General features: G+C 49.9%; 1 protein-coding gene across 1 annotated transcript in view; it reads right to left on the reverse strand.

Annotated features, from left to right (window-relative positions):
- Positions 1-641: 641 nt before the first annotated feature.
- Positions 642-27,446, reverse strand: part of galnt14 (UDP-N-acetyl-alpha-D-galactosamine:polypeptide N-acetylgalactosaminyltransferase 14 (GalNAc-T14)) — a 316,616-nt gene continuing 289,811 nt past the window's right edge. Inside the window, exons 12-14 of the mRNA XM_072548892.1 lie at positions 19,464-19,608; positions 15,731-15,850; positions 642-2,496 (exon numbers count right to left, since the gene is read on the reverse strand). Coding sequence (XP_072404993.1) covers positions 2,326-2,496; positions 15,731-15,850; positions 19,464-19,608 — 436 coding nt within the window. The 3' untranslated portion in view covers positions 642-2,325. The remainder of the gene's footprint in view (positions 2,497-15,730; positions 15,851-19,463; positions 19,609-27,446) is intronic.

Genomic DNA, 27,446 nt, shown 5'->3' on the forward strand with positions numbered 1-27,446 from the left:
CCAGTGAAAACAAGTCCCAACCTATCCAGCCTATTTTTATAACTCAAACTCTCGATTCCTGGCAAACTCTTTTCTGAACCCTTTCCTTCCTATTATAGGGCGAGCAGAATTGCACACAGTATTCCAGAAGTGGCCTCTCCAACATCCTACACAACTTCAATGACATCCCAACTCCTAGGACAATATGAGAGTTTGGAGGCAGAAAGATCCGGTCCTGACAAAACTGAACCAGCTGCTGGTGAGGACGGAAACCACAGTGCCATCACACCCAGCATTGAAACCTTTTTTGACCCAGAGAAAGCAGATCACTGTCAAGGACAGCATATTACTATGGGAGTAAGAGGGATTGTCTCCAGCGAAAGTTGCTGCCCGATACTGGCTGAGCTCCACCAGGGTCATTCAGGGGGTTCCAAAATGAAGATGTTGGTGAGAGGTGATGTCTATGGCCAGGATTGGATGCAGACATAGCTGCGTTGGTAGGGCAATGCCCAGAGTGTCAACAACAACAACTAAATCTACCACCAGCAGCTCACCCATATTCATGGGAATGGCTGGCTAAACCCTGGACTCTGTTACACATTGACTATGCACGTCCTTTCATGGGCTCAATGGTTTTAGTCATCGTGGGTGCACATTCAAAGTGACTGGATGCGGATAGAATTTATTAATCAAACATGGGGACGATGATAGAAAAACTGCACACAGCTATTGCAATACACAGACTCCCAGAAGTGTTGGTCACAGATAAAGGGCCATCATTTATCAGCAGGAAATTTGAATATTTTCTAGTTAAATGGTATTGATATATAAGGACAGTTCCATACCATCCATCATCCAATGGTCGGGCAGAAAGAGCAGTCCTAACTGTGGAGGCAGATTTAAAGAAACACTGTACAGCTTCACTAGCAACCGAACTGTCCTGATTCCTGTTTAATTATAGGATCGCCCCTCATGCAACTGCAGGGATAGATCCAGCAGAGTTGCTAATGAGAACCAGGTTAAATCTGATCGTCCCAGACCTGTGAGGGAGGATGCAACAGCGTCAGGAATGCCAATGCACAAGACTCTGCCAAGTGAGAGAGACAGTTTACTTCAGGGGACACAATCTGGTGTAGGAACCACAGGAATGGCCCTGCATGGGTAGGAGGCATGGTCGATGACGTATAATGTTCAGGGAGGTGTGATGGTCCTGAACAAGCATGTGGACCATATGAAAGGGCAAACTTGCAAATGGTGTGGAAGCAAAACATGCCCAGCACCTCTACTGTCTTTCTGACTATTCCTGAACCTGTGGTGCCTCCCCCTTTGTCAAGCGTTGAAGTTACCTTGGAATTTGAGAGGGACACACTGGATGTCATCGTGTCAATGCCTTTGCAACCCAAAGAGGAGAATGAATTCCTTCCATGACCCTCTAGGTGCAAGAGGCGAACTACAGTGCGTTTCATACTGCCCGTATCAGAGGCAGAGTAGGACAAACCTGACCTGGTGCTAAAATGCCCCGGGGAGCTACGTAAAAAAGAATCAGCCTCAGTTCTTGGAACCAGAGGGGAAGGGGTGTCATGATTGTAATGAGGTCAGCCAGAGGACCTCATAGATTATGAATTCCCTGATTGGCGCTTTTAATTTGGTCCAGTCAGGGAGCCCTGGCTGACAGGTATGAACAGGAGAGTCAGAAGTTCTGTTCACTCTGGTTCATTCATGGCCTTCTGGGAAGGAAATCTACCATTCTTAGCTGGTCTGGCCTTCCTGTGACCCCAAACACAAAGTCAATGTGGTTGAGTCTTAACAGCCCTCTGGGCAATTAGGGATGGGCAATAAATGCAGGCCTAGCCAGCAGTGCCCCTCATCCCGAAACTGGATAAGAAACATTCGGTCCAGAATTGTGTCCCCCTTCCTTCAAATAACCACATGTGGCTCAAACTATTCCCCTTCAGGCCAATAACAAGTTTACAGAAGGTATTTGTGTCGCAAAAGGACAGAATATGAAGCTGCCCACTTCAATATTTACTCTTTCTTCAAACCCTCCAATGAAAACAAGTCCTTTGTTTCCAAAGAGTTGTTAGATTTGTCCAGTTTGATGTATCTTCATCTCGAGGTTCTCCATCTCCATGGCGATAACGTTTCGGGCGTATCACTTTGAGTCAGGCCTTTGTCATCACAAAGATAAACTCATCAAAGGTAAGGGTCCCGCACCTTTTCAGGACATACCGATCTGAAAGGTCAGATTTCAAACTGTCCCTCTCAGAACAGGAAACAGGATTTAATCTCTCGGTGGTTCATCACTTTTTACATGTAACGGTGAAGATGGACATCCCGCGATCCTCCTCATTCCTCAGGGGCCGACTCCATTTCCCACCGTTGGCTGAGCAACACCATCTCACACGGGCTGATCACCAGGATCTTGGTGATGTCATCCTCATCACTGGCCAACAGCTCACTGTCCAAACAGTAGTGAGAAACCTGATGCTCGATACGGGAGCCAATCCTCCGCCAGAGCTGGGGGAACACACAATACAACACAGACAAATATCAGGAGGGTTGGAATGATCACGCGGTGTCCACCAACACCCTGGAGTTGTTCAGGGAGAGGTGGGCGCCGCAGGGAGTGGAGTGCATTCTTTCCCCGTCCAACTCTATTTTGATTTAGTCCCTACCCTCCCCTTCACGGTTTTGATCACACAGCGTTGCCCTTTGATGTGAAGGGCAGTGCTTGTCACTGGCCACGTGGGTGTTTTCCTATCTTCCTGGGGGTGGAAATTGAATAAGGATTGTACATGGTTTGTCTCTCACTGTGTCTCACACCCGCACACAAACACCATGGGTGCTGGGGGAAAAATAAGCACTACCGCAGTTAGGCGGTAGGGTGGGGAAAATATAAGAAACAAAAAACAAAACTGAAAAAAAATTAGGAGGGTTGTTTATGTCTCTCTCTCTCACTGACACACACACAGACACAGAGAAACACACACAATCACGGACACGCACACACAGATACAGAGAAACATACACACTCACGGACACGCACACACAGACACAGAGAAACACACACTCACGGAAACACACACACAGACATAGAGAAACATACACACTCACGGACACGGACACACAGACATAGAGAAACATAAACACTCACGGACACGCTCACACAGACACAGAGAAACAGACACACTCATGGACACGCACACACAGACACAGAGAAACATACACACACACAGACACAGAGAAACACACGCACTCACGGACACACACACACAGACACAGAGAAACATACACACTCACAGACACGCTCACACTGACGCAGAGAAACATACACACTCACAGACACGCACACACAGACACTCGGACATATCTATCTGACTCTGATCACCATCAGACATATCTATCTGTCTCTGTCCCCCATCAGACATATCTATCTGACTCTGTCCACCATCAGACATATCTATCTGACTCTGTCCACCATCAGACATATCTATCTGTCTCTGTCCACCATCAGACATATCTATCTGTCTCTGTCCACCATCAGACATATCTATCTGTCTCTGTCCACCATCAGACATATCTATCTGTCTCTGTCCACCATCAGACATATCTATCTGTCTCTGTCCACCATCAGACATATCTATCTGACTCTGTCCACCATCAGACATATCTATCTGACTCTGTTCACCATCAGACATATCTATCTGACTCTGTCCACCATCGGACATATCTATCTGACTCTGTCCACAATCGGACATATCTATCTGACTCTGTCCCCCATCGGACATATCTATCTGACTCTGTCCACAATCGGACATATCTATCTGACTCTGTCCCCCATCGGACATATCTATCTGACTCTGTTCACCATCCGACATATCTATCTGTCTCTGTCCCCCATCAGACATATCTATCTGACTCTGTCCACCATCAGACATATCTATCTGACTCTGTCCCACATCGGACATATCTATCTGTCTCTGTCCACCATCAGACATATCTATCTGACTCTGTCCCACATCGGACATATCTCTCTGACTCTGTCCACCATCAGACATATCTATCTGACTCTGTCCCACATCGGACATATCTATCTGTCTCTGTCCCCCATCGGACATATCTATCTGACTCGGACCCCATCGGACATATTTATCTGACTCTGTCCACAATCGGACATATCTATTGGACTCTGTCCCCCATCGGACGTATCTATCTGACTCTGTCCACCATCAGACATATCTATCTGACTCTGTTCACCATCAGACATATCTATCTGACTCTGTCCCCCATCGGACGTATCTATCTAACTCTGTCCACCATCCGACATATCTATCTGACTCTGTCCCCCATCAGACATATCTATCTGACTCTGTCCCCCATCGGACATATCTATCTGACTCTGTCCACCATCAGACATATCTATCTGACTCTGTCCCCCATCAGACATATCTATTTGACTCTGTTCACCATCAGACATATCTATCTGACTCTGTCCCCCATCGGACATATCTATCTGACTCTGTCCCCCATCGGACATATCTATCTGACTCTGTCCACCATCAGACATATCTATCTGACACTGTCCCCCATCGGACATATCTATCTGACTCTGTCCCCCATCGGACATATCTATCTGACTCGGACCCCATCGGACATATTTATCTGACTCTGTCCACAATCGGACATATCTATCTGACTCTGTCCCCCATCGGACGTATCTATCTGACTCTGTCCCCCATCGGACGTATCTATCTGACTCTGACCCCCATCGGACGTATCTATCTGACTCTGACCCCCATCGGACATATCTATCTGTCTCTGTCCCCCATCGGACATATCTATCTGTCTCTGTCCCCCATCGGACATATCTATCTGACTCTGACCCCCATCAGACATATCTATCTGACTCTGTTCACCATCAGACATATCTATCTGACTCTGTCCACCATCAGACATATCTATCTGACTCTGTTCACCATCAGACATATCTATCTGACTCTGTCCACCATCAGACATATCTATCTGACTCTGTTCACCATCAGACATATCTATCTGTCTCTGTCCACCATCAGACATATCTATCGGACTCTGTCCCCCATCGGACATATCTATCTGACTCTGTCCCCCATCAGACATATCTATCTGTCTCTGTCCACCATCAGACATATCTATCTGACTCTGTCCACCTTGGGACATATCTATCTGACTCTGTCCCCCATCGGACATATCTATCTGACTCGGTCCCCCATCAGACATATCTATCTGTCTCTGTCCACCATCAGACATATCTATCTGACTCGGTCCACCATCAGACATATCTATCTGACTCTGTTCACCATCAGACATATCTATCTGACTCGGTCCACCATCAGACATATCTATCTGTCTCTGTCCACCATCAGACATATCTATCTGACTCGGTCCCCCATCAGACATATCTATCTGTCTCTGTCCACCATCAGACATATCTATCTGACTCGGTCCACCATCAGACATATCTATCTGTCTCTGTCCACCATCAGACATATCTATCTGACTCTGTCCCCCATCAGACATATCTATCTGACTCTGTCCACCTTGGGACATATCTATCTGACTCTGTCCCCCATCAGACATATCTATCTGACTCTGTTCACCATCAGACATATCTATCTCTCTCTGTCCACCATCAGACATATCTATCTGACTCTGTCCACCATCAGACATATCTATCTGACTCTGTCCACCATCAGACATATCTATCTGTCTCTGTCCCCCATCAGACATATCTATCTGTCTCTGTCCCCCATCAGACATATCTATCTGTCTCTGTCCCCCATCAGACATATCTATCTGACTCTGTCCCCCATCGGACATATCTATCTGACTCTGTCCTCCATCAGACATATCTATCTCTCTGTCCACCATCAGACATATCTATCTGTCTCTGTCCCCCATCAGACATATCTATCTGACTCTGTCCCCCATCGGACATATCTATCTGACTCTGTCCACCATCAGACACATCTATCTGTCTCTGTCCCCCATCAGACATATCTATCTGACTTTGTCCCCCATCAGACATATCTATCTCACTCTGTCCACCATCAGACATATCTATCTCTCTGTCCCCCATCAGACATATCTATCTGACTCTGTCCACCATCAGACACATCTATCTGTCTCTGTCCCCCATCAGACATATCTATCTGTCTCTGTCCCCCATCAGACATATCTATCTGACTCTGTCCCCCATCAGACATATCTATCTCACTCTGTCCTCCATCGGACATATCTATCTGTCTCTGTCCCCCATCGGACATATCTATCTGACTCTGTCCCCCATCGGACATATCTATCTGACTCTGTCCCCCATCGGACATATCTATCTGACTCTATCCCCCATCGGACATATCTATCTGTCTCTGTCCCCCATCAGACATATCTATCTGACTCTGTCCCCCATCGGACATATCTATCTGACTCTGACCCCCATCGGACATATCTATCTGACTCTGACCCCCATCGGACATATCTATCTGTCTCTGTCCCACATCCGACATATCTATCTGACTCTGTTCACCATCAGACATATCTATCTGTCTCTGTCCACCATCAGACATATCTATCTGACTCTGTCCCCCATCAGACATATCTATCTGACTCTGTCCACCTTGGGACATATCTATCTGACTCTGTTCACCATCAGACATATCTATCTGTCTCTGTCCACCATCAGACATATCTATCTGACTCTGTCCACCATCAGACATATCTATCTGACTCTGTCCACCATCAGACATATCTATCTGACTCTGTCCACCTTGGGACATATCTATCTGACTCTGTTCACCATCAGACATATCTATCTGTCTCTGTCCACCATCAGACATATCTATCTGACTCTGTCCCCCATCAGACATATCTATCTGACTCTGTCCACCTTGGGACATATCTATCTGACTCTGTCCCCCATCAGACATATCTATCTGACTCTGTCCACCATCAGACATATCTATCGGACTCTGTTCACCATCGGACATATCTATCTGACTCTGTCCCCCATCAGACATATCTATCTGACTCTGTCCCCCATCAGACATATCTATCTGACTCTGTCCCCCATCAGACATATCTATCTGACTCTGTCCCCCATCAGACATATCTATCTGACTCTGTCCCCCATCAGACATATCTATCTGACTCTGTCCCCCATCAGACATATCTATCTGACTCTGTCCACCATCAGACATATCTATCTGACTCTGTCCCCCATCAGACATATCTATCGGACTCTGTTCACCATCGGACATATCTATCTGACTCTGTCCCCCATCGGACATATCTATCTGACTCTGTCCCCCATCAGACATATCTATCTCACTCTGTCCACCATCGGACATATCTATCGGACTCTGTCCACCATCAGACATATCTATCTGACTCTGTCCCCCATCAGACATATCTATCTGACTCTGTCCACCTTGGGACATATCTATCTGACTCTGTCCCCCATCAGACATATCTATCTCTCTCTGTCCACCATCAGACATATCTATCTGACTCTGTCCACGATCAGACATATCTATCTGACTCTGTCCACCATCAGACATATCTATCTGTCTCTGTCCCCCATCAGACATATCTATCTGTCTCTGTCCCCCATCAGACATATCTATCTGACTCTGTCCCCCATCGGACATATCTATCTGACTCTGTCCTCCATCAGACATATCTATCTGACTCTGTCCCCCATCAGACATATCTATCTGTCTCTGTCCCCCATCAGACATATCTATCTGACTCTGTCCCCCATCGGACATATCTATCTGACTCTGTCCACCATCAGACACATCTATCTGTCTCTGTCCCCCATCAGACATATCTATCTGACTTTGTCCCCCATCAGACATATCTATCTCACTCTGTCCACCATCAGACATATCTATCTCTCTGTCCCCCATCAGACATATCTATCTGACTCTGTCCACCATCAGACACATCTATCTGTCTCTGTCCCCCATCAGACATATCTATCTGTCTCTGTCCCCCATCAGACATATCTATCTGACTCTGTCCCCCATCAGACATATCTATCTCACTCTGTCCTCCATCGGACATATCTATCTGTCTCTGTCCCCCATCGGACATATCTATCTGACTCTGTCCCCCATCGGACATATCTATCTGACTCTGTCCCCCATCGGACATATCTATCTGTCTCTGTCCCCCATCGGACATATCTATCTGACTCTATCCCCCATCGGACATATCTATCTGTCTCTGTCCCCCATCAGACATATCTATCTGACTCTGTCCCCCATCAGACATATCTATCTGACTCTGACCCCCATCGGACATATCTATCTGACTCTGACCCCCATCGGACATATCTATCTGACTCTGTCCCCCATCAGACATATCTATCTGACTCTGTCCCCGATCAGACATATCTATCGGACTCTGTCCACCATCAGACATATCTATCTGACTCTGTCCCCCATCGGACATATCTATCTGACTCTGTCCCCCATTAGACATATCTATCTCTCTGCCACCATCAGACATATCTATCTGACTCTGTTCACCAGCAGACATATCTATCTGTCTCTGTCCACCATCAGACATATCTATCTGACTCTGTCCCCCATCAGACATATCTATCTGTCTCTGTCCACCATCAGACATATCTATCTGACTCTGTCCCCCATCAGACATATCTATCTGACTCTGTCCACCTTGGGACATATCTATCTGACTCTGTTCACCATCAGACATATCTATCTGTCTCTGTCCACCATCAGACATATCTATCTGACTCTGTCCCCCATCAGACATATCTATCTGACTCTGTCCACCTTGGGACATATCTATCTGACTCTGTCCCCCATCAGACATATCTATCTGACTCTGTCCACCATCAGACATATCTATCGGACTCTGTTCACCATCGGACATATCTATCTGACTCTGTCCCCCATCAGACATATCTATCTGACTCTGTCCCCCATCAGACATATCTATCTCACTCTGTCCACCATCGGACATATCTATCGGACTCTGTCCCCCATCGGACATATCTATCTGACTCTGTTCACCCTCAGACATATCTATCTGACTCTGTCCACCATCAGACATATCTATCTGACTCTGTTCACCATCAGACATATCTATCTGACTCTGTCCACCATCAGACATATCTATCTGACTCTGTTCACCATCAGACATATCTATCTGACTCTGACCCCCATCAGACATATCTATCTGACTCTGTCCACCATCAGACATATCTATCTGACTCTGTCCCCCATCAGACATATCTATCTGACTCTGTCCCCCATCGGACATATCTATCTGACTCTGTCCCCCATCGGACATATCTATCTGACTCTGTCCCCCATCAGACATATCTATCGGACTCTGTTCACCATCGGACATATCTATCTGACTCTGTCCCCCATCAGACATATCTATCTGTCTCTGTCCCCCATCGGACATATCTATCTGACTCTGTCCCCCATCGGACATATCTATCTGACTCTGTCCCCCATCGGACATATCTATCTGTCTCTGTCCCCCATCGGACATATCTATCTGACTCTGTCCCCCATCGGACATATCTATCTGACTCTGTCCCCCATCGGACATATCTATCTGACTCTGTCCCCCATCGGACATATCTATCTGACTCTGTTCACCATCAGACATATCTATCTGACTCTGTCCCCCATCGGACATATCTATCTGACTCTGTCCCCCATCGGACATATCTATCTGACTCTGTCCCCCATCGGACATATCTATCTGTCTCTGTCCCCCATCGGACATATCTATCTGTCTCTGTCCCCCATCGGACATATCTATCTGACTCTGTCCCCCATCGGACATATCTATCTGTCTCTGTCCCCCATCGGACATATCTATCTGACTCTGTCCCCCATCGGACATATCTATCTGACTCTGTCCCCCATCGGACATTTCTATCTGTCTCTGTCCACCATCAGACATATCTATCTGTCTCTGTCCACCTTCAGACATATCTAACTGACTCTGTTCCCCCATCAGACATATCTATCTGTCTCTGTCCACCATCAGACATATCTAACTGACTCTGTCCCCCATCAGACATATCTATCTGTCTCTGTCCACCATCAGACATATCTATCTGTCTCTGTCCACCATCAGACATATCTATCGGACTCTGTCCCCCATCAGACATATCTATCTCACTCTGTCCACCATCAGACATATCTAACTGACTCTGTCCCCCATCAGACATATCTATCTGTCTCTGTTCCCCATCAGACATATCTGTCTGACTCTGTCCACCATCAGACATATCTATCTGACTCTGATCACCATCAGACATATCTATCTCACTCTGTCCACCATCGGACATATCTATCTGACTCTGACCCCCATCGGACGTATCTATCTGACTCTATCCCCCATCGGACATATCTATCTGTCTCTGTCCACCATCAGACATATCTATCTGACTCTATCCCCCATCGGACATATCTATCTGACTCTGTCCCCCATCAGACATATCTATCTGACTCTGTCCCCCATCAGACATATCTATCTGACTCTGTCCACCATCAGACATATCTATCTGACTCGGTCCACCATCAGACATATCTATCTGACTCTGTCCCCCATCAGACATATCTATCTGACTCTGTCCCCCATCAGACATATCTATCGGACTCTGTCCACCATCAGACATATCTATCTGACTCGGTCCACCATCAGACATATCTATCTGTCTCTGTCCCCCATCCGACATATCTATCTGACTCTGTCCCCCATCGGACATATCTATCTGACTCTGTCCCCCATCCGACATATCTATCTGTCTCTGTCCCACATCCGACATATCTATCTGACTCTGTCCCCCATCAGACATATCTATCTGACTCTGTCCCCCATCGGACATATCTATCTGTCTCTGTCCCCCATCCGACATATCTATCTGTCTCTGTCCACCATCAGACATATCTATCTGACTCTGTCCACCATCAGACATATCTATCTGACTCTGTCCCCCATCCCACATATCTATCTGTCTCTGTCCCCCATCCGACATATCTATCTGTCTCTGTCCACCATCAGACATATCTATCTGACTCTGTCCACCATCAGACATATCTATCTGACTCTGTCCCCCATCGGACATATCTATCTGACTCTGTCCCCCATCAGACATATCTATCGGACTCTGTCCACCATCAGACATATCTATCTGACTCTGTCCCCCATCGGACATATCTATCTGACTCTGTCCCCCATCAGACATATCTATCTCTCTGCCACCATCAGACATATCTATCTGACTCTGTCCCCCATCAGACATATCTATCTGACTCTGTCCCCCATCAGACATATCTATCTGACTCTGTCCCCCATCGGACATATCTATCTGACTCTGTCCCCCATCAGACATATCTATCTGACACTGTCCCCCATCGGACATATCTATCTGTCTCTGTCTACCATCAGACATATCTATCTGACTCTGTCTACCATCAGACATATCTATCTGACTCTGTCTACCATCAGACATATCTATCTGACTCTGTTCACCATCAGACATATCTATCTGACTCTGTCCCCCATCAGACATATCTATCTGTCTCTGTCCCCCATCAGACATATCTATCTGACTCTGTCCCCCATCAGACATATCTATCTGACTCTGTCCCCCATCAGACATATCTATCTGTCTCTGTCCACCATCAGACATATCTATCTCTCTGCCACCATCAGACATATCTATCTGACTCTGTCCCCCATCAGACATATCTATCTCTCTGCCACCATCCGACATATCTATCTGACTCTGACCCCCATCAGACATATCTATCTCTCTGCCACCATCAGACATATCTATCTGACTCTGACCCCCATCAGACATATCTATCTCTCTGCCACCATCAGACATATCTATCTGACTCTGTCCCCCATCGGACATATCTATCTGACTCTGTCCCCCATCGGACATATCTATCTGACTCTGTCCACCATCGGACATATCTATCTGTCTCTTTCCACCATCAGACATATCTATCTGACTCTGTCCACCATCAGACATATCTATCTGACTCTGTCCCCCATCAGACATATCTATCTGACTCTGTCCCCCATCGGACATATCTATCTGACTCTGTCCACCATCGGACATATCTATCTGACTCTGTCCACCATCGGACATATCTATCTGACTCTGTCCACCATCGGACATATGTATCTGACTCTGTCCCCCATCAGACATATCTATCTGACTCTGTCCCCCATCAGACATATCTATCTGACTCTGTCCCCCATCGGACATATCTATCTGACTCTGTCCCCCATCGGACATATCTATCTGACTCTGTCCCCCATCAGACATATCTATCTGACTCTGTTCACCATCAGACATATCTATCTGACTCTGTCCCCCATCGGACATATCTATCTGACTCTGTCCCCCATCGGACATATCTACCTGAGTCTCCAATTGCTGTGGTTCTGGAGTCACACATCGGCCAGACCAGGTAAAGATGGCAGATTTCCCTCCCCAGACGACATTGATTTTGTGATTGTCATTAGACGCTTAATTCCAGATTCTTTATCCAATTCAAATTCTCCCATCAGTCACATTGGGATTTGAAGCCAGATCCCAGATCATTCACTGAGGACCTGGATTAGTGCCACCAGGATATTGCCTTCCCATTGCATTGTAACCCTCTTCATTCTCATGAGATTTGGAAACTCTTCTGAGCCAAACTGGGGACCAGTGACAGACAGCCGTTGGGAACCCGAGACAGCAATTGTGTGTGTGTGTGTGTGTGTGTGTGTGTGTGTGTATATCTGTTTGTGTGTGCGCCCGTGTCTGGGTGTGTGTGTATGTATCTGTCTCAGTGTGTATTTGTGTGCACGCGTGTCTGTGGGCCTGTGTGTATGTATGTGAATGCCTGTGTATGTGTGCACGTATATCTATATGTGTGTGTGTATGTGTACATGTGTGCACCCTCTCTCCTGTTTTACTGGGTCTTCCACATCTTTATCTAACTCTGGCCACACAGACAGAGACACAGACACAGACAGACAGAGACACAGATAAACACACACACACACAGACACAGTCACAGAGACCCAGATTAACACATACACATAGAGTCACAGTCACAGACAGAGACACAGACACAGATAGACAGTGACCCAGATTAACACATACACACAGAGATACAGTCACATGTTCAGGCACACATGTACACATACACACACACATATAGATATACGTGCACACATACACAGGCATTCACATACATACACACAGGCCCACAGACACGCGTGCACACAAATACACACTGAGATAGATACATACACACACACCCAGACACGTGCGCACACACAAACAGATATACACACACACACACACACACACACACACTAACCGGAGCTCACAGATGGGATGAGATTCTGGCAGTGAGTGTCAGTAGAGTCACAGAGATGTACAACACAGAGACAGACCCTTCGATCCAACCCGACCATGCCGACCAGATATCCCAACCCAATCTAGTCCCACCTGCCAGCACCCGGCCCATATCCCTCCAAACCCTTCCTATTCATATACCCATCCAAATGCCTCTTAAATGTTGCAATGGTACCAGCCTCCACCACTTCCTCTGGCAGCTCATTCCATACACGTACCACCCTCTGCGTGAAAAAGTTACCCCTTAGGTCTCTTTTATATCTTTCCCCTCTCACCCTAAACCTATGCCCTCTAGTTCTGGACTCCCCAACCCCAGGGAAAAGACTTTGTCTATATACACTATCCATGCCCCTCATAATTTTGTAAACCTCTATAAGGTCACCCCTCAGCCTCTGACGCTCCAGGGAAAACAGCCCCAGCCTGTTCAGCCTCTCCCTAAAGCTCAAATCCTCCAACCCTGGCAACATCCTTGTAAATCTTTTTGGAACCCTTTCAAGTTTCACAACATCTTTCCGATAGGAAGGAGACCAGAATTGCACGCAATATTCCAACAGTGGCCTAACCAATGTCCTGTACAGCCGCAACATGACCTCCCAATTCCTGTACTCAATACTCTGACCAATAAAGGAAAGCATACCAAACGCCTTCTTCACTATCCTATCTACCTGCGACTCCACTTTCAAGGAGCTATAAACCTGCACTCCAAGGTCTCTGTTCAGCAACACTCCCTAGGACCTTACCATTAAGTGTATAAGTTCTGCTAAGATTTGCTTTCCCAAAATGCAGCACCTCACATTTATCTGAATTCAACTCCATCTGCCACTTCTCAGCCCATTGGCCCATCTGGTCCAGATCCTGTTGTAATCTGAGGTAACCCTCTTCGCCGTCCACTACACCTCCAATTTTGGTGTCATCTGCAAACTTACTAATTGTACCTTTCATGCTCGCATCCAAATCATTTATGTAAGTGACATAAAGTAGAGTTCTCTCTGTATTCCATGAGATCTAATCTTGCTAATCAGTCTCCCATGGGGAACCTTGTCGAACACCTTACTGAAGTCCATACTGAGATCACATCTACCGCCCTGCCCTCATCAATCCTCTTTGTTACTTCTTCAAAAAACTCAATCATGTTTATGAGACATGATTTCCCATGCACAAAGCCATGTTGACTATCCCTAATCAGTCCTGTCCTTTCCAAATACATGTACATCCTGTCCCTCAGGATTCCCTCCAACAACTTGCCCACCACCGAGGTCAGGCTCACCGGTCTATAGTTCCCTGGCTTGTCTTTACCGCCCTTCTTAAACAGTGGCACCACGTTTACTAACCTCCAGTCTTCCAGCACCTCACCTGTGACTATCGATGATACAAATATCTCAGCAAGAGGCCCAGCAATCACTTCTCTAGCTTCCCACAGAGTTCTCGGGTACACCTGATCAGGTCCTAGGGATTTATCCACCTTTAACTGTTATAAGACATCCAGCACTTCCTCCTCTGTAATCTGCAAGATATCACCATCTATTTCCCTACATTCTATATCTTCCATATCCTTTTCCACAGTAAATACTGATGCAAAATACTCGTTTAGTATCTCCCCCATTTTCTGTGGCTCCACACAAAGGCCGCCTTGCTGATTTTTGCGGGGCCTTATTCTCTCCCTAGTTTTGACCTTAATATATTTGTAAAAACCCTTTGGATTCTCCTTAATTCTATTTGCCAAAGCTATCTCATGTCCCCTTTTTGCCCTCCTGATTTCCCTCTTAAGTATACTCCTACTGCCTTTATACTCTTCTAAGGATTCACTTGATCTATCCTGTCTATACCTGACATATGCTTCCTTCTTTTTCTTAACCAAACCCCCAATTTCTTTAGTCATCCAGCATTCCCTATACCTACCAGCCTTCCCCTTCACCCTGACAGGAATATACTTTCTCTGGATTCTTGTTATCTCATTTCTGAAGGCTTCCCATTTCCAGCTGTCCCTTTACCTGCGAACATCTGCCTCCAATCAGCTTTCGAAAGTTCTTGCCTAATACCATCAAAATTAGCCTTTCTCCAATTTAGAACTTCAACTTTTAGATCTGGTCTATCCTTTTCCATCATTATTTTAAATCTAATAGAATTATGGTCGCCGGCCCCAAAGTGCTCCCCCACTGACCCCTCAGTCACCTGCCCTGCCTTATCTCCCAAGAGTAGGTCAAGTTTCGCACCTTCTCTAGTAGGTACATCCACATACTGAATCAGAAAATTGTCTTGTACGCACTTAACAAATTCCTCACCAGTACTTACCTGTTTACCATCTTTGTCTCGACAGGGCGTTAAGATAACCTGGGCACCTGGGAACAGGCTGGCAACAGAGAGACACTGCTGGTTCTGACGGATCTGCTGGTCTCGGGTATATATCCATTCCTGGAGAGAGATTAAAAACAGCGAATGTCAGTCCTGGGCTTTGGCACTGACCCCGATACCATCAGCTGCTGGGGGTCACGGGACAGAGACACTGACCCCGATACCATCAGCTGCTGGGGGTCACGGGACAGAGACACTGACCCCGATACCATCAGCTGCTGGGGGTCACGGGACAGAGACACTGACCCCGATACCATCAGCTGCTGGGGGTCACGGGACAGAGACACTGACCCCGATACCATCAGCTGCTGGGGGTCACGGGACAGAGACACTGACCCCGATACCATCAGCTGCTGGGGGTCACGGGACAGAGACACTGACCCCGATACCATCAGCTGCTGGGGGTCACGGGACAGAGACACTGACCCCGATACCATCAGCTGCTGGGGGTCACGGGACAGACACTGACTCTGGTGGATTACTGGAGGATGGGACTGGGCCCACTTCCACTGCAAGCAGCCCCCATGTTGGCTGGTGAGGGGAAGCAGTCAGGGCGTGAATCAATCCAGCCAAAAGCCCAATCTCTGCAGGGCCATTCGTGATTGGTGCTGAACCGAAATATCAGTCAGGCTTCTGATTTGAACTGACGTTCCTCCCAAGCTGTGCTCCGACAGGTCACACCTATCGACTCGGCCTCCCACTCACCTTGTCCATGCCCATCCTAATCTCAGTCACGTTTCCCCCTCAAGCTTCTCTGTTCTCAAGGAATATCCTGAGTGTATCCAGCCTCTCTCCATCACTGAAGTGCTCCATCCCAGGCAGGGTCCTGGTGAGTCTCCCCCCACACCCCCCTCCAGTGTAACCCCAATCCTTCCTACAGTGCGGTGAACAGGACAACACACACTGCTCCAGCTGGGACCTGTGCTGCTGGGATAATCTATGGGAAGTGTTCTGTATGCCTCCTAATCTCCTCTATCAATCTATCTGATGTATCTGGCCACCTATAGGGAATTGTGGACAAACCACCCCCCCCACCCCCCCCCTGCCCCCCCTCACCCCCCGCCCCCCACCACCTGCCAGATCCCTCTGCTCCTCTGAGCTTCCTCCTTCCTCCCCACCACTGAATCACCAGCCAGTGTTTGGGTAATTTCAAAACCTCTCAAACTGCCTGGGGGCAGGGTGGAGTTTTTACATTTTGATAGACAGATTTAAGGAGCTGTTCAAGGATTAGCTGACCTTGGCGTGGTCAGCGGGGGAAGAAGTTTGCCTGTTTTTAAGGCCGGTTGAACATGTGGAGGATTTTCAAAGGGGTCGCTGAGCTCTGGATCACGACTGCAAGCTCTTTCGGATTGTCCGACGTTTAGTTTTTTTTTGCTCCACCTGATTATAGTTCTTCGTCGGGGCTGGTCTTGGAACTGCGTCCTTTCTCCACAGGTGCTGGCAAACCAGAGGACCTTCCCCTCCCTCGCTCTGTGGTTGCTCCCTGTAATGGGTCCATCCTGACTCACCGTGATTTCTCAGAAGCAGAATCCGGCCTTTGGCCCAACAAGCCCACACCAACCCTCCAAAGAGTAACCCACCCAGGCCCATTCCCCTACCCTATATTTACCCCTAACTTACACATCCTTATCACTATGGGGCAATTTAGCACGGCCAATCCACCTGACCTGCGCATCTTTAGACTGTGGGAGGAAACTGGGTCACCCGGAGGGAACCCACGCAGACATGGGGAGAATGTGCAAACTCCACACAGACAGTCGGCCCAGGTTGGAATCGAACCTGGGTCCTGGTGCTGTGAGGCAGCAGTGCTAACCACTGTGCCACCTACTCTGACCACTGGATTCAGAGTCCACAGTGCACACCATTACACCATTACCCATGCCTACATGACAATTTATATTGTCCCTCAGGATCACTTCCACTAGTTTGCCCACCTTACCACAGAACACACCAGATGGCCTCCTTCTTTAGAGACCGCAATTTCCCTTCCCACGTGGTTAAAGATGCCCTCCAACGCATCTCGTCCACATCCCGCACCTCCGCCCTCAGAACCCACCCCTCCAACCGTAACAAGGACAGAACGCCCCTGGTGCTCACCTTCCACCCTACAAACCTTCGCATCAACCAAATCATCCGCCGACATTTCCGCCACCTCCAAAAAGACCCCACCACCAGGGATATATTTCCCTCCCCACCCCTTTCCGCCTTCTGCAAAGACCTATCCCTCCGTAACTACCTGGTCAGGTCCACACCCCCCTACGACCCACCCTCCCATTCTGGCACTTTCCCCTGCCACCGCAGGAACTGTAAAACCTGTGCCCACACCTCCTCCCTCACCTCTATCCAAGGCCCTAAAGGAGCCTTCCACATCCATCAAAGTTTTACCTGCACATCCACTAATATCATTTATTGTATCCGTTGCTCCCGATGTGGTCTCCTCTACACTGGGGAGACTGGGCGCCTCTTAGCAGAGCGCTTTAGGGGACATCTCTGGGACACCTGCACCAATCAACCAAACCGCCCCGTGGCCCAACATTTCAACTCCCCCTCCCTCTCTGCTGAGGACATGGAGGTCCTGGGCCTCCTTCACCGCCGCTCCCTCACCACCAGACGCCTGGAGGAAGAACGCCTCATCTTCCGCCTCGGAACACTTCAACCCCAGGGCATCAATGTGGACTTCAACAGTTTCCTCATTTCCCCTTCCCCCACCTCATCCTAGTTCCAAACTTCCAGCTCAGTAACTGTCCCCATGACTTGTCTGGACTTGTCCTACCTGCCTATCTCCTTTTCCACCTATCCACTCCACCCTCTCCTCCCTGACCTATCACCTTCATCCCCTCCCCCATTCACCCATTGCACTCTATGCTACTCTCTCCCCACCCCCACCCTCCTCTAGCTTATCTCTCCACACTTCAGGCTCACTGCCTTTATTCCTGATGAAGGGCTTTTGCCCGAAATGTCGATTTTGCTGCTCCTTGGATGCTGCCTGAACTGCTGTGCTCTTCCAGCACCACTAATCCAGAACCTGGTTTCCAGCATCTGCAGTCATTGTTTTTACCTCTGGCATTCCAACTGTCAGCCCGGGATGTGGTTGTGGGGTGTGGGGCCTGAACTTATTAACCCCACCTACAAGGGGTACAAAACACGCTGTCTCTCGATCATTACCTCTTCCCAAATGTCTCCAAACGAACTTATATCTTCAAGGAGCTATTTCCAGTCCACTTTTGCCCAATTGCAACTCAGCTTCAGAAAACTGGCCTTTCCTCAGTTAGGAAGCTTCCCTCTGGGTATCTTTTCCATGAATACATTCCAATTCAACCATTAAAAGTCTCTCCTGTGGATACCCTTCCAGCTTCCCAGCGATATCCCTGCAAAGTAAACTCAGAAATGCCCCCTCTGACACCGGCCCTGAAGGAGCTCCTCAAATAGCTGTTAGGAATTCTGCACCTTCCAGACCTTTCCCACTGATCTCTCCCAGTTAATGTTGGAATAATTGGAAGCACTCCTTCATTACTGCCCCACTGTTCCGGCAATTTGCTGCGATTTGCTCCCCCTGACTTGGGGTGGGCACAGTCCCTATCCCTATCCCTATCCCTATCCCTATCCCTATCCCTATCGATGCTGATTTCGGTGGGGCGTGTTCATGAGGGAGAGACAGGAAGTCCCCGCTTACCTGATTACTTGCTGGAACATTGTTTTCCTGGACACAGTGCCTGAGAGTGACAGTCAGCGAATCCTGATCAGCTGCTTTCCGACTCTCCACACAATCCCGTCTTTGCTGGATCACTCCCGGCCGGGAATCGGATTCCACAGGAATTCTGTAGTCAAAGACCAAAGCGACATCTGAGCAAGACTTCACTGTTGTGTCTGACCTCTGGGCAAGAGGATCAGTGGGGTGAAAGACAGAGAGAGAGCAGGAAATGGAGAGGGAGAGCAGGAGGAGACAGAGAGAGAGAACGGGGGAGACAGAGAGAGAGAACAGGGGGAGACAGAGAGAGAGAACAGGGGGAGACAGGGAGAGGGAGAGCAGGAGGAGACAGAGAGAGAGAACAGGGGGAGACAGAGAGAGAGAACAGGGGGAGACAGAGAGAGAGAACAGGGGGAGACAGGGAGAGAGAACAGGGGGAGACAGAGAGAGGGAGAGCAGGAGGAGTCAGAGAGAGAGACCAGGGGGAGACAGAGAGAGAGAACAGGGAGAGACAGAGAGAGAACAGGGAGAGACAGAGAGAGAGAGAAAACAGGAGGAGTCAGAGAGAGAGCAGGGGGAGACAGAGAGGGAGAACAGGGGGAGACAGAGAGAGAGAACAGGAGGAGACAGAGAGAGAGAGTGGGAGGAGACAGAGAGAGAGAAAACAGGAGGAGACAGAGAGAGAGAACAGGGGGAGACAGAGAGAGAGAACAGGGGGAGACAGGGAGAGAGAACAGGGGGAGACAGAGAGGGAGAACAGGAGGAGACAGAGAGAGAGAACAGGGGGAGACAGAGAGAGAGAACAGGGGGAGACAGAGAGAGAGAACAGGGGGACACAGAGAGAGAGAACAGGGGGAGACAGAGAGGGAGAACAGGGGGAGACAGAGAGAGGGAGAGCAGGAGGAGTCAGAGAGAGAGACCAGGGGGAGAGAGAGAGACCAGGGGGAGACAGAGAGAGAGACCAGGGGGAGACAGAGAGAGAGAACAGGGAGAGACAGAGAGAGAACAGGGGGAGACAGAGAGAGAGAGAAAACAGGAGGAGTCAGAGAGAGAGCAGGGGGAGACAGAGAGGGAGAACAGGGGGAGACAGAGAGAGAGAACAGGGGGAGACAGAGAGAGAGAGAGAGCAGGAGGAGACAGGGAGAGAGAGAACAGGAGGAGACAGAGAGAGAGAGTGGGAGGAGACAGAGAGAGAGAAAACAGGAGGAGACAGAGAGAGAGAGAGAGAGCAGGAGGAGACAGAGAGAGGGAGAGAGAGCAGGAGGAGACAGAGAGAGAGAGTGGGAGGAGACAGAGAGAGAGAAAACAGGAGGAGACAGAGAGAGAGAGAGAGAGCAGGAGGAGACAGAGAGAGGGAGAGTGGGAGGAGACAGAGAGAGAGAGGAGGAGACAGAGAGAGAGCAGGAGGATTCAGAGAGAGAGAATGGGGGAGACAGAGAGAGAGTGGGAGGAGACAGAGAGAGAGAGAACAGGGGGAGACAGAGAGAGAGAACAGGAGGAGACAGGGAGAGAGAACAGGGGGAGACAGAGAGAGAGAACAGGGGGAGACAGAGAGGGAGAACAGGGGGAGACAGAGAGAGAGAACAGGGGGAGACAGAGAGAGAGAACAGGGGGAGACAGAGAGAGAGAACAGGGGGAGACAGAGAGGGAGAACAGGAGGAGACAGAGAGGGAGAACAGGGGGAGACAGAGAGGGAGAACAGGGGGAGACAGAGAGAGAGAACAGGGGGAGACAGAGAGAGAGAACAGGGGGAGACAGAGAGGGAGAACAGGGGGAGACAGAGAGGGAGAACAGGGGGAGACACAGAGAGGGAGAGCAGGAGGAGTCAGAGAGGGAGAACAGGAGGAGACAGAGAGAGAGAACAGGGGGAGACAGAGAGGGAGAACAGGGGGAGACAGAGAGGGAGAACAGGGGGAGACAGAGAGGGAGAACAGGGGGAGACAGAGAGGGAGAACAGGAGGAGACAGAGAGAGAGAACAGGGGGAGACAGAGAGGGAGAACAGGGGGAGACAGAGAGGGAGAACAGGGGGAGACAGAGAGGGAGAACAGGAGGAGACAGAGAGAGAGAACAGGGGGAGACAGAGAGGGAGAACAGGGGGAGACAGAGAGGGAGAACAGGGGGAGACAGAGAGGGAGAACAGGAGGAGACAGAGAGAGAGAACAGGGGGAGACAGAGGGAGAGAACAGGGGGAGACAGAGAGAGAGAACAGGGGGAGACAGAGAGGGAGAACAGGAGGAGACAGAGAGAGAGAACAGGGGGAGACAGAGAGGGAGAACAGGGGGAGACAGAGAGAGAGAACAGGAGGAGACAGAGAGAGAGAACAGGGGGAGACAGAGAGAGAGAACAGGGGGAGACAGAATGAGCAGGAGTTGGCAGAACATCGATAATACACTGGACACTGTGTCTCAGTATCACACACTGGGCAGTGAGTCTCAGTATCACACACTGGACAGTGAGTCTCAGTATCACAGACTGGGCAGTGAGTCTCAGTATCACAGACTGGGCAGTGAGTCTCAGTATCACACACTGGGCAGTGAGTCTCAGTATCACACACTGGGCAGTGAGTCTCAGTATCACACACTGGGCAGTGAGTCTCAGTATCACACACTGGACAGTGAGTCTGAGTATCACACACTGGACAGTGAGTCTGAGTATCACACACTGGGCAGTGAGTCTCAGTATCACACACTGGACAGTGAGTCTCAGTATCACAAACTGGACAGTGAGTCTCAGTATCCCACACTGGACAGTGAGTCTCAGTGTCTCACACTGGACAGTGAGTCTGAGTGTCACACACTGGACAGTGAGTCTGAGTGTCGCACACTGGGCAGTGAGTCTCAGTGTCGCACACTGGGCAGTGAGTCTCAGTGTCGCACACTGGGCAGTGAGTCTCAGTGTCGCAGACTGGGCAGTGAGTCTCAGTGTCGCACACTGGGCAGTGAGTCTCAGTGTCGCACACTGGGCAGTGAGTCTCAGTATCGCACACTGGGCAGTGAGTCTCAGTATCGCAGACTGGGCAGTGAGTCTCAGTATCGCAGACTGGGCAGTGAGTCTCAGTATCGCAGACTGGGCAGTGAGTCTCAGTATCGCAGACTGGGCAGTGAGTCTCAGTATCGCAGACTGGGCAGTGAGTCTCAGTATCGCAGACTGTGCAGTGAGTCTCAGTATCGCAGACTGGGCAGTGAGTCTCAGTATCGCAGACTGGGCAGTGAGTCTCAGGATCACACGCTGGGCAGTGAGTCTCAGGATCACACGCTGGGCAGTGAGTCTGAGATTCACACACTGGGCAGTGAGTCTCAGTATCACAGACTGGACAGTGAGTCTCAGTATCACAGACTGGGCAGTGAGTCTCAGGATCTCACACTGGACAGTGAGTCTCAGTATCACACACTGGACAGTGAGTCTCAGTATCACACACTGGACAGTGAGTCTGAGTATCACACACTGGACAGTGAGTCTGAGTATCACACACTGGACAGTGAGACTGAGTATCACACACTGGACAGTGAGTCTGAGTATCACACACTGGACAGTGAGTCTCAGGATCACACACTGGACAGTGAGTCTCAGGATCACACACTGGACAGTGAGTCTCAGTATCACACACTGGGCAGTGAGTCTGAGTATCACACACTGGGCAGTGAGTCTGAGTATCAGACACTGGACAGTGAGTCTGAGTATCACACACTGGGCAGTGAGTCTCAGTATCACACACTGGGCAGTGAGTCTCAGTATCACACACTGGACAGTGAGTCTCAGGATCACAGACTGGGCAGTGAGTCTCAGGATCACAGACTGGGCAGTGAGTCTCAGGATCACAGACTGGGCAGTGAGTCTCAGGATCACACACTGGGCAGTGAGTCTCAGTATCACACACTGGGCAGTGAGTCTCAGTATCACACACTGGGCAGTGAGTCTCAGTATCACACACTGGGCAGTGAGTCTCAGTATCACAGACTGGGCAGTGAGTCTCAGGATCACAGACTGGACAGTGAGTCTCAGGATCACAGACTGGACAGTGAGTCTCAGGATCACAGACTGGGCAGTGAGTCTCAGGATCACAGACTGGGCAGTGAGTCTCAGGATCACACACTGGGCAGTGAGTCTCAGGATCACACACTGGGCAGTGAGTCTCAGTATCACACACTGGGCAGTGAGTCTGAGTATCACACACTGGGCAGTGAGTCTGAGTATCACACACTGGGCAGTGAGTCTCAGTCTCACACACTGGGCAGTGAGTCTCAGTCTCACACACTGGGCAGTGAGTCTGAGTATCACACACTGGGCAGTGAGTCTGAGTATCACACACTGGGCAGTGACCACACTGGGCAGTGAGTCTCAGTCTCACACACTGGGCAGTGAGTCTCAGTATCACACACTGGGCAGTGAGTCTCAGTATCACACACTGGGCAGTGAGTCTCAGTATCACACACTGGACAGTGAGTCTCAGTATCACACACTGGACAGTGAGTCTCAGTATCACACACTGGACAGTGAGTCTCAGTATCACACACTGGGCGGTGAGTCTCAGGATCACAGACTGGGCGGTGAGTCTCAGGATCACAGACTGGGCGGTGAGTCTCAGGATCACACACTGGGCAGTGAGTCTCAGGATCACACACTGGGCAGTGAGTCTCAGGATCACACACTGGGCAGTGAGTCTCAGTATCACACACTGGACAGTGAGTCTCAGTATCACACACTGGACAGTGAGTCTCAGTATCACACACTGGGCAGTGAGTCTCAGGATCACAGACTGGACAGTGAGTCTCAGGATCGCACACTGGGCAGTGAGTCTCAGGATCGCACACTGGGCAGTGAGTCTCAGTATCGCACACTGGGCAGTGAGTCTCAGTATCGCAGGCTGGGCAGTGAGTCTCAGGATCACACGCTGGGCAGTGAGTCTCAGGATCACACGCTGGGCAGTGAGTCTCAGGATCACACGCTGGGCAGTGAGTCTCAGTATCACACGCTGGACAGTGAGTCTCAGTATCACACGCTGGACAGTGAGTCTCAGTATCACACACTGGGCAGTGAGTCTCAGGATCACAGACTGGACAGTGAGTCTCAGGATCACAGACTGGACAGTGAGTCTCAGGATCACAGACTGGACAGTGAGTCTCAGGATCGCACACTGGGCAGTGAGTCTCAGGATCGCACACTGGGCAGTGAGTCTCAGTATCGCACACTGGGCAGTGAGTCTCAGTATCGCACACTGGGCAGTGAGTCTCAGTATCGCACACTGGGCAGTGAGTCTCAGTATCGCACACTGGGCAGTGAGTCTCAGTATCGCACACTGGGCAGTGAGTCTCAGTATCGCACACTGGGCAGTGAGTCTCAGTATCTCACACTGGGCAGTGAGTCTCAGTATCGCACACTGGGCAGTGAGTCTCAGTATCGCACACTGGGCAGTGAGTCTCAGTATCGCACACTGGGCAGTGAGTCTCAGTATCGCAGACTGGGCAGTGAGTCTCAGTATCGCAGACTGGGCAGTGAGTCTCAGTATCACACACTGGGCAGTGAGTCTCAGGATCACAGACTGGGCAGTGAGTCTCAGTATCGCAGACTGGGCAGTGAGTCTCAGTATCGCACACTGGGCAGTGAGTCTCAGTATCGCAGACTGGGCAGTGAGTCTCAGTATCGCACGCTGGGCAGTGAGTCTCAGGATCGCACGCTGGGCAGTGAGTCTCAGGATCGCACGCTGGGCAGTGAGTCTCAGTATCGCACGCTGGGCAGTGAGTCTCAGTATCGCAGGCTGGGCAGTGAGTCTCAGTATCGCAGGCTGGGCAGTGAGTCTCAGTATCGCAGGCTGGGCAGTGAGTCTCAGTATCGCAGGCTGGGCAGTGAGTCTCAGGATCACACGCTGGGCAGTGAGTCTCAGTATCGCACACTGGGCAGTGAGTCTCAGTATCGCACACTGGGCAGTGAGTCTCAGTATCGCAGACTGGGCAGTGAGTCTCAGTATCGCAGACTGGGCAGTGAGTCTCAGTATCACACACTGGGCAGTGAGTCTCAGGATCACAGACTGGGCAGTGAGTCTCAGTATCGCAGACTGGGCAGTGAGTCTCAGTATCGCACACTGGGCAGTGAGTCTCAGGATCACAGACTGGGCAGTGAGTCTCAGTTTCGCACACTGGGCAGTGAGTCTCAGGATCGCACACTGGGCAGTGAGTCTCAGTATCGCAGACTGGGCAGTGAGTCTCAGTATCGCAGACTGGGCAGTGAGTCTCAGTATCGCACACTGGGCAGTGAGTCTCAGTATCGCACACTGGGCAGTGAGTCTCAGTATCGCACACTGGGCAGTGAGTCTCAGTATCGCACACTGGGCAGTGAGTCTCAGTATCGCACACTGGGCAGTGAGTCTCAGTATCGCACACTGGGCAGTGAGTCTCAGTATCGCAGGATGGGCAGTGAGTCTCAGGATCACACGCTGGGCAGTGAGTCTCAGGATCACACGCTGGGCAGTGAGTCTCAGGATCACACGCTGGGCAGTGAGTCTCAGGATCACACGCTGGGCAGTGAGTCTCAGGATCACACGCTGGGCAGTGAGTCTCAGGATCACACGCTGGGCAGTGAGTCTCAGGATCACACACTGGGCAGTGAGTCTCAGGATCACACGCTGGGCAGTGAGTCTCAGGATCACACGCTGGGCAGTGAGTCTCAGTATCACACGCTGGACAGTGAGTCGCAGTATCACACGCTGGGCAGTGAGTCTCAGGATCACACGCTGGGCAGTGAGTCTCAGGATCACATGCTGGGCAGTGAGTCTCAGGATCACACACTGGGCAGGGAGTCTCAGGATCACACACTGGGCAGTGAGTCTGAGATTCACACACTGGGCAGTGAGTCTGAGATTCACACACTGGGCAGTGTGTCTCAGTATCACAGACTGGACAGTGAGTCTCAGTATCACAGACTGGGCAGTGAGTCTCAGTATCACACACTGGGCAGTGAGTCTCAGTATCACACACTGGGCAGTGAGTCTCAGTATCACAGACTGGGCAGTGAGTCTCAGTATCACAGACTGGACAGCGTGTCTCAGTATCACAGACTGGGCAGTGAGTCTCAGTATCACACACTGGACAGTGAGTCTCAGTATCACAGACTGGGCAGTGAGTCTCAGTATCACAGACTGGACAGTGAGTCTCAGTATCACAGACTGGGCAGTGAGTCTCAGTATCACACACTGGGCAGTGAGTCTCAGTATCACACACTGGGCAGTGAGTCACAGTATCACACACTGGGCAGTGAGTCTCAGTATCACACACTGGACAGTGAGTCTCAGTATCACACACTGGACAGTGAGTCTCAGTATCACACACTGGGCAGTGAGTCGCAGTATCACACACTGGGCAGAGAGTCTCAGGATCACACACTGGGCAGTGAGTCTCAGGATCACACACTGGGCAGTGAGTCTCAGGATCACACACTGGGCAGTGAGTCTCAGGATCGCACACTGGGCAGTGAGTCTCAGTATCGCAGACTGGGCAGTGAGTCTCAGTATCGCAGACTGGGCAGTGAGTCTCAGTATCGCAGACTGGGCAGTGAGTCTCAGTATCGCAGACTGGGCAGTGAGTCTCAGTATCGCAGACTGGGCAGTGAGTCTCAGTATCGCAGACTGGGCAGTGAGTCTCAGTATCGCAGACTGGGCAGTGAGTCTCAGTATCGCAGGCTGGGCAGTGAGTCTCAGTATCGCAGGCTGGGCAGTGAGTCTCAGTATCGCAGGCTGGGCAGTGAGTCTCAGTATCGCAGGCTGTGCAGTGAGTCTCAGTATCGCAGGCTGGGCAGTGAGTCTCAGTATCGCAGGCTGGGCAGTGAGTCTCAGTATCGCAGGCTGGGCAGTGAGTCTCAGTATCGCAGGCTGGGCAGTGAGTCTCAGTATCGCAGGCTTGGCAGTGAGTCTCAGTATCGCACGCTGGGCAGTGAGTCTCAGTATCGCAGGCTGGGCAGTGAGTCTCAGTATCGCA

The sequence above is a fragment of the Chiloscyllium punctatum genome, chromosome 3, assembly GCF_047496795.1.
Source record: "Chiloscyllium punctatum isolate Juve2018m chromosome 3, sChiPun1.3, whole genome shotgun sequence".
Lineage (NCBI taxonomy): Eukaryota > Metazoa > Chordata > Chondrichthyes > Orectolobiformes > Hemiscylliidae > Chiloscyllium > Chiloscyllium punctatum.